General features: G+C 38.8%; 1 protein-coding gene across 13 annotated transcripts in view; it reads right to left on the bottom strand.

The window, feature by feature from the left end:
- The window catches only part of LOC128878272 (calcitonin gene-related peptide type 1 receptor-like), a 113,879-nt gene that overhangs the window by 69,865 nt on the left and 26,707 nt on the right, over nt 1-17,307 (bottom strand). For 6 of the 13 annotated variants that reach the window (XM_054126335.1, XM_054126346.1, XM_054126348.1 and 3 more), the window contains exon 3: nt 80-197. In XM_054126335.1, coding sequence (XP_053982310.1) covers nt 80-197 — 118 coding nt within the window. Of the gene's footprint in view, nt 1-79; nt 198-1,291; nt 1,366-6,234; nt 6,349-17,307 lie in introns of those variants that run through there. The other 7 variants (XM_054126340.1, XM_054126347.1, XM_054126342.1 and 4 more) reach the window with 3 other exon arrangements.

Raw genomic sequence — 17,307 nt, 5'->3', positions numbered from 1 at the left:
AATATAATTAAAAATCGAAGTGGCTTTCCAAAAATTTTGTTTATTAGATTTGCATGCATTGGAAACACTCTAGTCTTACCTGGTGGAGGTGTCGAATTCATCAGCTGTAACTGGTAGCATTCTTGCTCCCTTTCCAAAATGATACGACGGAACGCCTCGTTGTCGAGGGTGCTCCCCACCGTCGCATTTCCAGGCATCTGTTGCGTGAAAACATTCAGAGTTACTATCGGTGTAATCCATGAGCAAACTTGAGAAGCGACCGTGAAAACTTCCTTCAAATGCACAAAATAAAACTTTCAGCCAGGGTCTATACTTCCACTCTGTACTTCTTAATAAATCTTCCCTGTCTCCCATTTATTTTATTTTCTTAGTTCGATAGAGCAAGGCCTCGGTTAAAAGTTCGGATTCTCGTGACTTTTATCGAGGTGATGCTACATTCGCAATTCGCACATTTCAGAAGGTAGCGTAAGTACAGGGGATATTGAGCACAGTGCGATGGAAGACGAAAACGATTAATAAATAGTTACCAAAGCATCCGTTAAGTTAGTTCTTAAAGGAAAAGATGAGCATTAATTTTTGTTCGTTAGGAAGCGCGATGGTAAAATATTTTTGTTACATTGAGAGGTAAAAGGAAAGCGTAATTGTTATCTGAGTTTGTTTATTTGTATGTGCGAACGAAGTTTATTTTTGTGTTTATTCGGAATGCATTGTTGGCAATTTTACGCGATCGTCGATGATTTTATTGGATGTCAAAATTGATTTACGTTCGATAGTTAACGAAAGCTAACATATTTCCATCGCTGTAGCAAGAGCAAACACATTTTCAATAATTAACACGTTTTTAAGCCGCTTTCGTCGGTAAATGTAAATATTAAAGGTTGCAGTGGAGCATAAAAAATAAAAAAAAAAAAAACATCCAAAGACCGTGTATAATATTTACACAAGTGGTTCGACCGTATTTAACGTGGTTAAACACGACATTAAATATCTTCTGAAGTTTCCTGTATGTTACGTCGATTTATTTAACCGTTCGTTCGTTATGTGACTTTAACGAGACTTGCAGTGAGAAATACAAATATTAATAATCTCGAACGATGTTTCCAATAAACGGGAAATATACATTTAACGATATTCTTTTCGATAGAAAATATATTAGAGATCCGAATCATTGCGTTTGTGCAGAAATAAACAGTTCGCATTTTACATAATTTTATTACATGAAAAGCCAGTGGGGGTTAAGTTTAAAAGAAGAAAAAGATAAAAGGATGATAAATAATATTGCATAAATTACCCTCGAATGAATTATCCTTTGGTCTACAGCCGAGTCACTTAAATATTCCGTGGGAGTGGGGCGTTTACAAGGAACTGAAAGTAAAAACGAAAACAAAACGAAAATGTTGAAAAAATGGTTGATCCTGTGGATCGACGCAATCGCGAAACGTTCCGCGACGAAAGTTCACCCGAAGGTGCACGGGAACTCGCCGAATCGATTTTTGCTTAATCCTATCAGAAAGAAGCGTTCCGTTCGGGTGGAAACATTTCGCTCCCGAGGCTTCAGCCAACCCTTTCGCGATACTTCGATCCAATTCCCGAAAGATTAACAACCTGAATCTATAAAAAAAATTCCTGAAGGCGACGTTGGCATGCTGGCTCCTGCTTACGAAGTGTATCGTTTCGAAACGCAGAGTGTAGTGAATTTATTCAAAACAAGAGGTCCATCGCAGAGTTCGCAAGACTTCGCAAATACATGGTCGCACCTGTGCAAATAAAACCTGTGTACGTGAAATTCGGGATTCGATATTTCCCCCTGATATTGTATTTGTTACTTCCGGTCAAAGGAAAATACAAACTCGCAGAATCGAAAATAATATCGAGAAAAACAACTTGTGTATCGATAGGACATAGGCAATCGATTTGTGTTGCGATAACAATCGTTTTGTAGAAAATATTGTCTTGCAAAATTAAATATTTTGCGGTATTGAATACAGTAGAAATCGTGGAAATCTGAAATGAAGCATTTGTAACATAGTCACTGTGAACTATTCACATTGAGTTCGAATCCCTACTCATTTTCTTACTTTACAAGATCATGCTTAATAATCTTAGACTAAAATTTCGCAGTGAATCGTGACCTGGGTCAAACAAATTAAAACGCACACCTCTACAAAGCTGAAATTCTCACCCTGAAATAAATTTCGAACACCGAATCAAAGATAAAAGGAACATTTCGTTAATTACTCCTGAAATAAAAATCAGAATCTCGGCTACCATGTCGCAACAAACAAACAAAAATGAAACTAAACGAATCGACCGACGATATTACATGTCAATGAACTTGGTTCCTCACCGATCGCAAGTGTCTCCGCTTTTCGCTAAACTACACCGTATTTAAATCACAAATTTGTCCATCTGACTTGCAAATATCAATCGCAGAACAATTCGCCCGCAAAGCATATTCATTCGTCGACGAATCGAAACAAGTTCGAGTCTCGAACGCTGTTCGCAGCAGATCATAGCAAACGGAAGGGAACCTCGTCAAGGCAAAGAATTTTCTCAGATTCAACAGACCTTCCTCGTTTCTTAAACATACTCCGTTCCCGGGTACCTTATCCCTTCGCCATCTCGATATAAATGGAATCGTTGCATTCCGTGACGAGATGTCTGGTCTTGCAACGGCGGGGAGGGATTCGAGTCGAAGGGAAACTAAATTACTCTGCGCGCTGGCTAACGTATTAGGTGGTTACATCGAAATTAGTTGTAATTGAAGGCACTAACCACCGTGTCGACGGTGATTGCAGAATATTTGCAGGCAAACACACCGGTGCGTTTAATTTGCGGATTATCAAAGCGTCGATAAATTCGACGAACGTTTCGCTAGACTTGTGCGACTGGAAAATGATTTAGAGCAGTGTTTCTCGACGTTGGACGATATATCATCCCCTGTTGGGTCGATTCCTCGACGTGGGCGGTTATCTGACCATTTGATTGGCGGAGAACGATGATTATTTCGACGTGAGCGAAACGCGGTTACGTTAAATTTATTTTAATTTTGGCGTTCCCATCCACATGATTAGTTGAAAGGGGTTTTGATGATGTTTCTTAAATACTGACTTAAATTGAGGGAGGTACTTAAGGGAGGAAACAACGTTAAGAGGTCGAATACTAACTCTTTCTCGTTATTCCTTTTCACAAAGAGAAATTTATTTAATTTTTGTTTTAACTCGAGAATATTTTAGGTATATTTTACAGCATATTTAGTAATTTTTTCAAGTCATTTCGCAGAGAAATGGTTGATAATAACGGGCTGCGAAATAGTGATAAAATTTTTAGATGTAAGAATACATGTTGCATTGTAAGATCGTAGAAGAGATTATAAGAAAAAATTAATTTGTTCCCCGGTATACTTCCATACGTCCTACTTACAGATAGATTGCTATACTGTGTTTTCATTCGTTGTCGTGACACCTAGTACGACGCTCGAGCTCTTCCCCTTTTTCAACGGATGAACCGCGAAGAAAGTTCTAAGAAAAGCTATTAGAGTCCGTGAATTGCATAAAACACAAAGGCTTCTCGGTTTACCTTGAAAACAGACGGTTGTATTTTCGCACGTGCGCGCCACATGTGCTCCAATTTTGCTGTTGTGCTAAGCTATAGACACTAGGTCATTATGCTTAGAGGCACGCACACGGAAGAATAACAAATACAGGGTTTGTTTAATATAAATTCTACATACAATTATATATCTATATATGTAAGAATGAACGCTTTATCGATACCTTCATTAATAATCAAAATTGTGTCAACAAATACCCCGATCCTAGTAAAAATTAAACATTGTTTAAACTTTCTATTCTCGCAAGGTGATCCAATTAAATCCTTAGTTTAATCAGACACAACGCCCACAGTTTTCCTGCACTACGAGCAAAAGTTTAGTATAGTTTGAATCGCCAACCAGATTTCGTAAAGAAATATAAAACTGACTACGAAAGTTCAACCTTTCCTTCCCACGAGTTTCTTCCTTGATTTTCTAGTAAACTAGGTGGGTAAGGTTGAACCATGCCTCGCAATTAGAAGACTCTAAGAAATTCCGAACTTCAACCAAGTCGCATGATGCATGGGAAATGTTGCTGAACTCGGCCAGGAGTCGCGGAAGACGCATTACATGCTTCGGAGACAATACTCGATGGATTCAACTCGACGACACGTATAAATTGGCCGCTCGATTGGATGCTGGCAAATCGCCGGGTAACCGGAATCGCTGAACCCGTGACGAATAATCGGGAAATTTCTAACTCCTGCATCCATGATTGCGCGATAAAAGGCGGAAGTGCGAATCGCCGATTCCGGAGTTAAATTCTGTAATTCTATCATCCATTGCGTAATTCTATTCATCCATTTACACTCTTAAGGTCAGCTGTCTGACCCTTGACCGGGTGTTCTTTAACGTTGGAAATAAATTAAGGACTGGTATTTTAACGAAACATTAAGTTGTCCCAAAAGTTTCTTCCGTGACTTGCACTCAATTATTTTCTGTGCCAGTGTTTATATAAATAGACAACCTAATTTATCGGATGTTAATATTGTATAACAGTAACGGAGCAAAATGAATCGTACGCAATTTAATAATGTAACATTAGACATAAAATATTGCGTACGTATTACTTATTAATGAAATGGAAGAAACTTTTGAGACAACCTAATATAACGATTAAATATTTCTACTTAAACCAGAGTCATAAATGATTGTATATACAAAACACGGAATTAATTTCTACACCTAATATATATAAAAAAAAAATCAATTACAACATTCTTAACTACAACTTCTCGATCCAAATTCCACACAAAGTCCAAACAAAGTAATAAATAGCAAAGCACTCGGTAAAAATAGGTGCACGTACCATTTTCCAACCACCAACGTGGCATAATCTTTTCGAAGCGTTATTAATAACATTGTGCCTCAATTGTTACGCGGAACTGACATGATCGATACAGTCTCCGTGCAACAGAGTCGCTTTGACTGCGATATCGATGTCGCCATTGATGTGTCGCATGAACGTCATTAACATGCATAGGAACGCATATCCACACCCAAAGTTCGATGTAGCCGTACCAGAAGCCTCGTTTCATCTGATTCTCTCTACCAAGGCTGCGACTGCACGAGGAACAATCGATTCAACGTCGACTGCATTGTTCTCTGCGCGATATGCTAATTATTTGCGTTTACAGGAAAGTTCCGTCGCTTTTTCGCAAGGTTTTTCTACCTAGAAATTCATAACCAGCGCGACATATCGTTGCGCGTGATGCGGACAATGCACAGGTCTCGCTATGAAGCGAGACCTTGTACCCGCGATTTACATTGTTTTGTTCAACGGTATGCTAATTATCTGGGTTTACAGGAAAGTAAACTTTCCTCGCAAGGTTTCTTCGCGTTGGTAACGTCTTTAGGATACATTTATCGGAGAAGGACAAAACTTTCTTGTAAACCTAATCTTGGTACTAATTGCAAGCTCTGTCTATATGTTCGAACAAGGTACGGAAACGAACGCGACAACCGCAAAGCTGACTGATCTGAGAGGGAAATTCTAATCCAGACCTAACATTGACGCTAATTAATGGGTCTGCCAAGTCCAAGTCTGAATAAAATACGAAGGAAAGCTCGACGAGTACGAGGTTCGCTTTAAGCTTCAAACATGACGTTTCTGGAAACAAGATGACACATACGTTCGCGTAATTTGTTTGTGTTTAAATCGTACCCTGTTCGAATATCCGCTGGAAACTCATAAAATGGAAGCGAAAGTTTTATTTTTAATTCTATTTTTTTACTTTCACTGTTAGCGTCGCTTCACCGTGTTCTTGAATTTACCTCGCAATTTCTTATTTGAAGTTTCCTCGAACATATTCAATTGCATTTAATTTCAATTTATTTAAAATTTATTATTGTAAATTTATTTTAAGTGGATCTCGACTAGAATTCAATCACGCTTAACTTCTCTAACGAAGGAAAAATTAGACAGAGTCTTATTCTCTGCATAAACTGCATCTTTAAATCGCACGAAACTTTTTGGTGAAAATTGCGACTGTCAACATTCCGATAATTGAATTTTGTTTCGATTTCACCTGTGAAACACGAAACACGCACGCTATCAATTCCCGCGTTCGCTACGTACAAATTGTCCGACTCGTTTTTCTGTCAACATTTTGCCAAACAAAACATTCCGGGCGGGAACGTACCGGTTTAAAGTACCTGTCCAGTTCCATCGATTTCATCTTCAATTTCGCTTCTCACTCAAAACGAAAACCACTCTCGGCACGTTACACATTTATCGCCTGACGTGCCGCAACTCGGAAAACCAACTGCAATTTCCATGCACCCCCCCCCCATTCTACATTCCGCTGTCCATGCGAAAATGAAATTTTCCAAGCGGCAGCTCAGGTGTACCGATTCGTGAAAACATTACGCTAATTTGGACTTTTCAAAATATTTTAACCTTTTCCGTGAGTACACTCGTCAAATTATTTTGTTCTTCTCGTGCTCAAGACGAGTTAAATCGCACGAGCTTATCGTTAATGAGTTAATGAGTTAACCCGTCTTGAGCTCTTTCCTATTTAAAAAGATCACGCGATTTAACTCATCTCGAGCACGTCGAGAACAAAATAATTTGACGAGTATACTCGCGCAGAGCACCGAAAAGGTTAAACAGATTTCGGAGGACAATTTAATTTTACGTTTGGAAACGTTGGAAGGTTGAAGATTCGCTTGAAATTCGCTGAAAATGAAATTTTCCAAGTACACAATTCAGATGTACCGATTCTTACCGCGCAAGCTATTATAATATACATTATTCTAATTCGTAAAATATGTCTACTATAAATGTAACGTCAACTTGGACTTTTCCAGAATTGTATTTTACATTTAAAATGTTAAATTTTCCAGGGTCGGCAATCATTCTAACTGTTTGGGTTAGTCGAATAAAACCGAACATGATAGGATCGCGAGTTCTCAATGCGAGAGGGAAGGATCCGTGAATGCCTAATTGGACTATTAGCGAGTCATGAATCCCGTCTAGAAGCTCTAGCTCCTTGCGAGCTTCAAAAGGGATTAATAGGAGGATCGCGGTTTCTCGAGATGATTAGGGGACCACGGTTCCGTAATAGTTATTCTTGAGTGTCCTCGGCGCTCTGCGAAAGTACTTCCTAAAATATTCCGGGTAGCTTTCGACGATGAAAATTCGCTACAAAACTAACTTCGAAGAGGAGAATAACTTCCCTAAATAGAGAAGCAACTGAAACAGAGATTCGACTACTTTTAAAATTTCGTTTTGAAAAATACCGAACTCCTGTTCTCGGTCTATCTAAATCACGCGTCTCGCTATCGATTCAACGACTGTTTCTATTTTTTCCTAAACCCTAGTAAACCATGAAGCAACAGATGTCACGTATAACCTGTTGCAATTTTCCTATGCGTTCGAACACGGAGCCGACACAGACGCACTTCGACCCCGACTGAAATCGATGCGTTCCCATTTGGAACTCGTACCTCTTTTCCTGTTGCATTTTTACTGCCATTTATGGTTTATCCAGCTTCGAATGGATTGCTGTTTATTTCGTGACATCGAGTGGTGACAATTTAAACATAATCTTCCATGTTTAATTAACCCTTTCAAAGCAACTGGTTACTGTGCTGCCAACCACAAATTTAACATTAATTTTTTGAGTGGCTGCCGCTTCCTAGTAAAAACCATAGTGGAGTATGTGTCACGACATTTTGTCGACATTTCCTTCCGATACATTTACACGCGTATTTTTAAATAATTTGTAAAAATAAAAATGGGTCATGTAAAATATTTGTCTTTCTGTTCGCAAAGGGTTAAAAGTCGGTCTGAAAATTTGTGTAAAAATTGCATATATTTTCCATACCGTCTGTTCCATTAAATACCAACGTCCTAAAGCTATCACCCTTCGGATAAACCTTTTATTTTCGCTATCAGGAGATACACAATGCCATTCCCATTCCGAGAGGCAAACAGGAGAGTTAGAAAATACCATCTCCAAACAAAGCTAGCGCGAGCTGGCAATAAGACACAACGGTATACGAGAGGTGGGCGCTGAAATAAACTCGGCAAGTTTCTGCTCGAGACTGAAGTAATCATAACGACGCGGCGTGTATTAAATTACATCGCCTCTGTCGTCCAGGTAACACCGACACCGAGCTACGTACATTGTAATTACCGTTCTGCTTCTCGTCCAATTAAGTAATCCGTTCAAGTTTCGTCCGCGTGGCCGCGACACGCGTCATGTTTTCATGATTCATTTAATTATTCCGTGTAAAAGGAATTGACAAAGGAGATTATTGGACAGTCTTAATAATAAAGCAAATCGACGCTCGTCGGGTCATCATTTTCCAGTTAAAAATTCAAGATTCGTTAAAATTGAAGAAACATCTCGAATGGAAAAGAAATTAAACGAAATTAAATATTTGCGCACTCTGGATGCAAGCATATTAAATAATGTTTAATTTGAGAAATTATTCTCTTCGATTCAGATTGCATCGAAGTAATATGTTGGCGAGAATTTGGGAAAGTCGAACAATTTCACCAGTAATTTCTTATATAAAATTCAATTCCGATTGCCTGAAAGTAACATATTGGTAGAAATTTAGGGTAAACCTGATAGCTAAGAAATTTCACCAGCAATTTCTTCTTTAATTTTTACTTCGAAATAATTACATTCAATGTCGATTCGTGGATTGTTTTCCATTTAATTTTCCTCGGTGTCGGTCCAAGTGCCACCAACGCCGAGCTTCGTACATTCTAATTATCGTTCTGCTTCTCGTCCAATTGAGTAATCCGTTGAAGTTTCGTCCGCGTGGCCGCAACGAACACCGTATTTTTATAATTAATTCAATTATTTCGAGTAAAGGGAATTGATGCGCGGCCGCGTAGTAAACCAGGCGAGCCGCGTTTGTATTTAGACAGTGACACGTAACGTTCTGATGCAAATGCGGTAGTTTCCTTCTTTTTTTTTTTTTCTTTCAAGCTACCGCCTAACGAGAAAATTAATGGGCTTCGCCTGGTCATACATCATTCTGGATAGTTCAAAGTATTCCGATGCATCCAACTTGTTGACTTCTCGAAAGCGCAGTAAATTACAACTGCCAGGGAAAATCCTGGTGAAAAGGGTCGAGGAGGAGAAGCTAAAGTAGCAACGAAGTATTTTAATTCTTCGCGAGATCATTCGACCTCGAATAATTCCCCTCTGTTCCCGCGAAGCTTGGAGAAATACTTCATCGATTAAACGTTATTTTAAAGAAATAATTCGATGTATTTTAAGTAAACGTACTGTTTATATGCAAATGTAAGAGGCGCTCTTAATGGGGTGACTGATTAGGTATGCGTGGGTGTTTGTTGGCACATGCAAATTAGACGTGAGAGATAGGAAAAACTGGAAAATGAAACGGTGCGTTGTGTATATAAATGTTAGTTTGCGTTTTATTTTTACGAGGAGAAGTCTGTAACATTGTTATAGTATGTATAAAACCCTTCATCAAATTGTCAAGATGTTAGTACGATAAACCTGTAGAAACATTTCTTGAAATTTACAAGAATCGATTATAAAAATTCATATACTCGTGCAACACAGAGATAAAGAGAATTCTAATCTAAATAAAAATCATGGAGCTTTAGATTAATTATTTGTTAAAATTGCGACCTAAATGACTGGTCGAACAAACGTGCGAATAATTTGTATACAGGGCGTTTCTATTTGTCATCTATGATTCAAATGAAATCTTATCTTGACTAACGTATCTGACTATTACTCATTACTCGTATGTCGTTATTTGCAAACATTGACGGAGGCATTATCTATTCACCGTCGATCCTATTATCTTCGCATTAGTTAGAACCAGTTAAAACAGATAATACCACGCCATCGACGTTGTTCGCAAACACCAACCCAAATAGAAACGGCGAGTAATGGACAGACGCGTTAGCAAAGTTGTAATCAATCATACTACATATTCGACGAATTTTTAAAATTGATCCACTCGAAAACGAGGCCTCGCCTAAAATACCGCGACAGCCAGACCAACCTTATAAATGAAATTATAATTTTTATTTGGGCGGGGAGCGGCCTTCGTTACTCAAATTTTTATTCGACATTTTTGTTCGAGGAAACCTGTCACAATTCAAACCTTTGTTTTGATTTGTCAGAGGTAAAGCCTTCGCAATTCAAATTTTTATTTTTGTTTAACTAGAAAAAAACTTCTATAATTCAAATTCATATTTTTATTCGACTAGGGAGAACTCTTTAAATTCACATGTTTATTTTAATTTATCCAAGACAAATACTTTGCTATTCAAATTCATATTTTTATCCAACTGGAGACAACTCTTTATCATTGAAATTTCTATTTTTATTCAATTAAGAGACCCACTTATACTTAAAATTGTTATTTTTATTCGACCAGGAAAGCTCTTAATAATTCCTATATTATGCCAATCAAGGGGACCCCTTCATCTCGTTCTGGTTATCGAACATTTTTACCCCGAGCACAAAGTATCTTACCGTCAACCGCAATTTTGCAATTCTCGTGTCCCCAGGGCTGCGCTAAATGACACCCGTGCGCATTTCCTTCCAAGCTCCCGTCTCGCGTCACGTCGAAAAGCAATAAACTGAAGCCTCGCTCCTGCAAATTTTCCTGGCCGGAGTGGCTTGCAATAATAAGGTTAATTTACGCAAGCAATCAGTTATTACTTGGTACACATTCCACGAACGCAGCCTTACCATGGCGGAGCCCTTGAATACCAAATAGTCTGATTCGGTCTAATTTCGATTTGACACACCGGCCCTGAATGCCGTAACCGAAGAAGCTATTTGGGATTGCAATGGTTAATTAATTTTGATACCAACACCACTCGCTCGAGCTCCATGCTGCCTAAGTAATTAAATATTATTTACGTTAACGATTTACATGGGAAATTATGCTCGTGGATGGACGCGCATGAAAAGGGTCAAAGAAACAATGTCAAAGGGACGAAGAGGATGAAAACGAGATTTATCTTTACCTTTGGATCTCTTCGACAGGGATCACTCGGGATCAATTGTGATCGCGTTGACGAGTCAATCCGAAGACGAAGATTGATGAAGATTGATGCCGAGGAAATTCTGATACAGCGTTCGCATTACAAAGTAAAATTGTCCGTCAAAGTGGCAAGGGGTTATCAAGCCTTCTCAATGGAGAGTTCTCTACTCGGGGAACTTTCGTATTTTCCTTCGTCTCGAACTTCCATTTTTACCACACTTTAATGAATAGCTCCTGCTAAGAGTAAACGTTTAAATGGAAAATAACTCTTATATTTAATTGGAATTTAGAAAACATTTTGCCGAGTTCATGCTGGAACTACTTCATGCTCTTCCACTTTGAAAATAATTTTCTTAAGGACAGGCAATTGTCATAAGCAAAATTGTAGAATTTTTGTTCAAGATTGAAATGCATATTCCAATCGAAAGGATTACATAATTTTGCAGTACAAGCGTTGAACTTAAGATGTACATTCTTTCGTACAGTTTCATTTGTTGACTTGTCTTCCAGAAGAACAATTTGTTTCGATCGAGACCTTACCAAGTCAACGTGTACACTTAAAAAGAAACGGTTTCTGAAGACTTTTCAACTGTATATTACCAAGAGAATTTATACGTCAAGTCCAATACTTGCACTGTAAAATTACTCTTTCGGCTCCTCGGACATAGAAATATTAAACTGCACGCTGTTTATACGTTAAACCTACAACCAGATATTTTCTTTTCTGGTTCGCATAATACGTATATTCAGGAATGCGTGGAATGTCTTTCTGATCCAAGGAAAAGCACCGCAGTTTGAGCTTTATACGACGTCGCTTTTAATTAAAATGAAAAGTCAAGGTTTCGCATAACGGGAACAAAGAGTCAGAAAATTCTAAAGATACCACGAGGCGAGACTGCCACGCAAACCTATGATTAAAATTTCTTTAATTAGTCCCACGGGACACGCGTCGCAACCGCGCAGAATTCACCGAAATGTCTTCGAGAAAACGCGTGGAACGAAACCTCGGCCAAGCAACCACTTCGAATCGCTTCCAACGCCTAAAGTTTCTCATTCGAAGCAAGAGAAAATAAAAATACAGAATTCCAGGGAGATATTAATTAAATAAAGAAGAAACGAGCATAGTCGTGTAACAAAAATTGAAAATCGCGATATCGGGTGAACTTTAAAGCACGAAGCTCTTTGAGGCGACGCTTTTAGGGGCAGATCATTATGGGAACTCGAAGAAAAACGGCAAATGACGTTCGTTCCACGAGAGGCGATTAAACCGGAGCAGGGAACGATAGGGGAGAACTTCGTCGTGCGAAACCCTCGTGACACGTTGGTTAACCGTGGCTACATCATACCGCCCACGGTAGTGATAGATTACTGCAAAAAAAAAAAGACGACGCCCAACCCACCGAATTTTTCCTCCGGAGCAAACTTTCGAGCGTCCATTCGCGATTTATGGATCGGAAAATTAATCTTGCGATTGACCCCAAATGTGGACATTTTTTACCTAGATTTATGGATAAATAATCCTGCGAGGATCATTGTTTGCGAGTATTATTTATTGTAATTGTTCAATGTTTGAAATTACCTTCGGATGCAGAGATTATTGAACGAATAAAGCTTCGTATTTAACCACTCTTTCGTTGAAAATGAATAGGAATAGGAATTTTTCATCAAACGTATTAATAACCTTAGGAGGCAATGAAAGATTAAATATTTTTAATTGATCTCGAAAATGAATAAAACTTGCCTATTAATTTGACATTCTCAGCGAAGGGAAGGGAAGCTTGCTTCAGGGTTGATGGAAACATTAGACAAAGATTGTCTTGGCTCCATTTGCCCTTAACCTTAATTATAGTCACTACCTCATCAAACGCACTAACGATCCCAGAAAGCAAAAGGAAGACTAATTAATCTTCAAACTGAATAAAACGTGTCCATTAATTCCATATCCTAATAAAAAAGAAAGAAAGATGCCTCGTCTAGGCATCGTTTCAACCCTTGCCCAAGGGTTGCCTTGGCTCCATTTGCCTTAAACCCTCAGCTACGGTCATTACCCGCCAGCAACGTACATCTTTTCCCATCTGGTATCTTCGTTCGCAATCGTTTCCAGCTGAACGCCATAAACATACTGCGCAGGATCTCGTTAGCGTCGTATAGGAATTTTTCTGAGTTAAATTGACAGGCTTGAACGGCTCGGAACTTTTCTAACGGAAAGCTGAATTTTCGCAATCAGCCAGCACTCGCGCAGCGACCAGCTTCTTGCTACGCGGAACTTCGATTTCAGAAACTCGTCGAGGAGTTCAATTTCTGAACGAACGAGCCTCTTAACGAGACCGATATTTGTTTCGCGGCGAATCAAGAGCACCTTCGATGCGAAACACTCGGACATAACGGAAGCGGAGGGAGGTTGTATAAATCGGACTGTGCGAGCAAGCATCGTATAGTTGGAGATATTGGGAAATCCAGAGGGGTTGAAAATTGTGTAAAAAAAATGTACGTTTCACTGTTTTGCCTAACAGGCAAACCAGTATTAACAGACTGTGGATTGTGTGCATTTATAACGTTCATTTTAATGGTGTATGTATAGGAAAAATATTCGTTCTATTGTTCTGTCTAACAGGTAACGAATGATAATTTATAGACTGTGGATTGTATGCATGAAAAAAAATAATGTACACAAACTATACACGATGTATATAAAATATATTCTTTTATATATTTTATAACAAATTTATCAATTTATAGTAAATATACCAACTATGAATCGCTACTATAATTATTTAACCGCTTTCTCCGTTACCAGAAGCGACCAAATAAATCTTGCGATACGAACTTCCATTTCAATGGCGATACGTCAGTTTTTATTTGACGTAAACGACTACCCTAAGTGTATCAACTGACATATTCTTACAACGCCAAATAATGTAGGTACCGATGGTATTTCTGGGCTGTGTATATCATGGCTGAGTGTGAATGGTAAGTGTTTGGAACAAAGCTAAGGAAATCGAGCGAATGTTTAGTCTGGAATATCGACAGCACGGGAAGTGTGCTTACAAATGAATTCGTAGAGAACGCGTGGACGTTTGGATGTAATCAGGTATCCAATACGAGTCTGCAATTCGAAGATAGCAGCGGCGAAACTAGGTAGACGTCGGATAATATCTAAACAAACGTTCCAGTTTGAGCATCGTTTTATTAAACGTTCAAACTGTTCCCGAGATTTGAAACGCATACCGAATCTGTCGCAAACATTGTCTCGGGCATTTGATAATATTAGAACGGCTAATGCACCCGCAGTAGGGTATTATGTTCGTCGCCATTCGCCTGACACTAACAACCTATCAACGCCGTCGTTAAGGTTTCCCATTTCAAACATCTAATCTGTTAGGAACACTTGGAAATATTTAAACCGTCTGTTCGCAGCTTCGGAAAATGTAAACAGCGGCGAATTTGTTCACACAACGTCCCAAGAACTCCGCTTCCTCGTTGCCAAGCAAATTGCTGAATGAGAATATTTATCGTTGAAAGTAAACGGTGATCGAATTTTCAATTTTCATTGTGACTTCGGTTTATGTTTTTACAAGTACAGAAAAAGAAGCGAGGATTAGAATGAAAGTATCATGCAGGGATGAAAAGTTGGCCGATAGGTCTGATCGGTAACGGTATAATCTTAATTGTACTATAGAATTCTATATCGTAATCTGTAGCGTAGTGTGGAATTCTATATATTATAATATAATCTGGGAGATTACGACACCAATCAGACTCAGTGGTCAACTTCTCATCTCTGCACGGTATACCTTATTTTCTAAACGTACACTTTTTTTATACTTTTGGAAGGTAGGACAATCAGAATCAAGAAAGTAGGTATATAAGCAAAATTACGAAGAAAAAGAAACTGTTATTAATCGTTTTCTAAATTAAAGTTAATCTTCCCAACGATTCTATTATTTTATATAAAAAATAAATACGTGAACATCTGTAGTTTAGTTATCGTCGTTAAAGAAATGAACAATTTGCAGTTAAAACGTTCACTTTCAACGATGGAGGATAAGGAGAGAATCACGGTTCATCGACGATGCTTTTAATGAGAGTTAAATCGGGGAATATTACTCGGACCCTGCCAGGATGGACGAGTCTAAGTGAATGAACCGCGTAGGTCCAATTCCTTGACCTAAAAGGATGCACTTCGATCCTGAGAACTGAATCCATTCGAGTGTCATCTGCGAGGCCATTTGAAATTTACGATTCATAGAAAATTCTCGAGAACATCGAAATGCATCGGCGTGCTGAATAAATTTTCCAGAGATCTTTCAATACGTCCGAGGGGACCCGGAGTCCTAGCGAAACTGACAAATGATGATTTCGAAGCAAATAAAGAATTGCTGAAGCATGGAAAGCGCTATGAGATCGAACATCGGACCATTTATTCCCTTGAAATTGATTAAACATCGATATCGTAATCCGTCTAAGCAAGACTGGACTTTTTATACTGTGCAGCAAGAAAAACTTCCAATGAACATTAAAATATTAACCTTGTAGGAATTTTCACTATTATCAACCAGACAGTCAACGCGTTAAATTTTATTTAAACAGATGCAACTACACCTTTTCTATAAATCCAAATGCAAATTTACCGAGACGTACAATTATCCAAATACGATTTATCTCCGAATCACTCGTCCCTTAGAATGCTCGAAATAGACACGCATAAGTCCTACTTGATCAACCAGGCATCCCTGGTGTTCCATTCATGAACCCACGACCCCCTACTGGTCCAACGAGCCGTCCACGGTCCCTCGATAACCTTGAGCGTTAAATTGATTTCAATTCGAGCACAGTTGCATTTCTAAACTCTGCTAGGAGCAACTAATTGTAACGCGATCAAGTTGCCCGCGCGTGAAACGTGCAATCAAACAATTGTGCGAACCGAAGCAATACCTCGGGCTTAGTAGCTCTATTTCAAGCTACGCGTTGCTCTCGCGGATGATTAATCGCGAAACGAGGTTATTAGCGTTCGCCAGAAACGGCCGTACGCAATTAAGTTGTTAAGATGTCGGTTAAAAAGCCGACGCGGTGACTGCTTGGTCGACTAATCAAGTAAATAAGTAATTAAGCTCTTTCGGTGAACAAGTGTAAGTATTCGAAGTCCGACAACGTTTAGAAAACTCGTTAGCCAGCTGGAGTAAGCTAAATGAATTAAAAAAGAGATTTCTTTCAATATTACCGTTGCTTAAAATCTTCAGAGTTCCTCTACAAAGCTTTAAGGGGGTGTCCTTTTATTTCGGGTTATAGAATAAATTTGTCTTTGTTGATATACTCATTCTTCGAGGTTTCTCGAATATTTCTATCAAATTATATTTTTTTTAAATTTCAACATTGTCGCGGTTATAACTGTTTATATCAGAGGTTTACCAGTCTAATTAAGCCTATGAGCCTAACATAGATTTTCCGATAGCTTTTAGTGAATATAAAAGAAAAGTGCAACTTCCGTTTGAACCTTTCCTACGAAAAATAAAAGTCTACAGTATTTATCAAGAAATAATTTCACCCGTTTAAACTAATCCTAGCACCGACCAAAAATGCAACATTCGTTCGAACTTATCCTAAAAAAAAAAATCCATAAAAAAAGAAATTCGCAGTACTCGTCAAGAGATGATCTTCACCGTTTTAAAACGTACGCTACTTGTCCCCAAAGGTTCCCGAATTCCCAGTTGCCTAACTTCCCCGACGATCGATCGTCGATAGCACTTCGTCGAGCCCGAACTACCAGAAACCATCGTTCGTTTTTAATGGTCGTTAATCGTCGTGGTCCCGCCACGATCGTCTACGTGGCAAAAAAAAAGGCGCTTCCTGTTGTTTATCGTAACGTGACGTACAGTGAAAATTCATCGAACGTATTTCTCGTCGAGAACGGAGGACTTTCCCGCGCTTTATTGCCGTGAAAATAAAATGTTTTATATCCTCCAGCGAACGTATCGCGACTCGATTAGGGGCAACGAAATGATCATCGAAGGGGAGAACGCTGTAGGGCGCGATAAAAGTCAATTCGCCTAGGTACATATCATCGAGAGCGTTTTAATGTCAAGGTGAGAGGCGATATTTCGTCACCTAAATGGTTTAATTCGGAATCGTCGATGTTGAAACAGAATCAATTTATAGATATCCCGCAGCGAATGGAAATTCTGCGGAGGAGTATCGTTAGAAAATTATATTGGAAATTAATA

This window comes from Hylaeus volcanicus, chromosome 6, assembly GCF_026283585.1.
Source record: "Hylaeus volcanicus isolate JK05 chromosome 6, UHH_iyHylVolc1.0_haploid, whole genome shotgun sequence".
NCBI lineage: Eukaryota > Metazoa > Arthropoda > Insecta > Hymenoptera > Colletidae > Hylaeus > Hylaeus volcanicus.
Note: the sequence above shows the minus strand (reverse complement) of the source record. Positions and strands in the feature narration are given on the sequence as shown.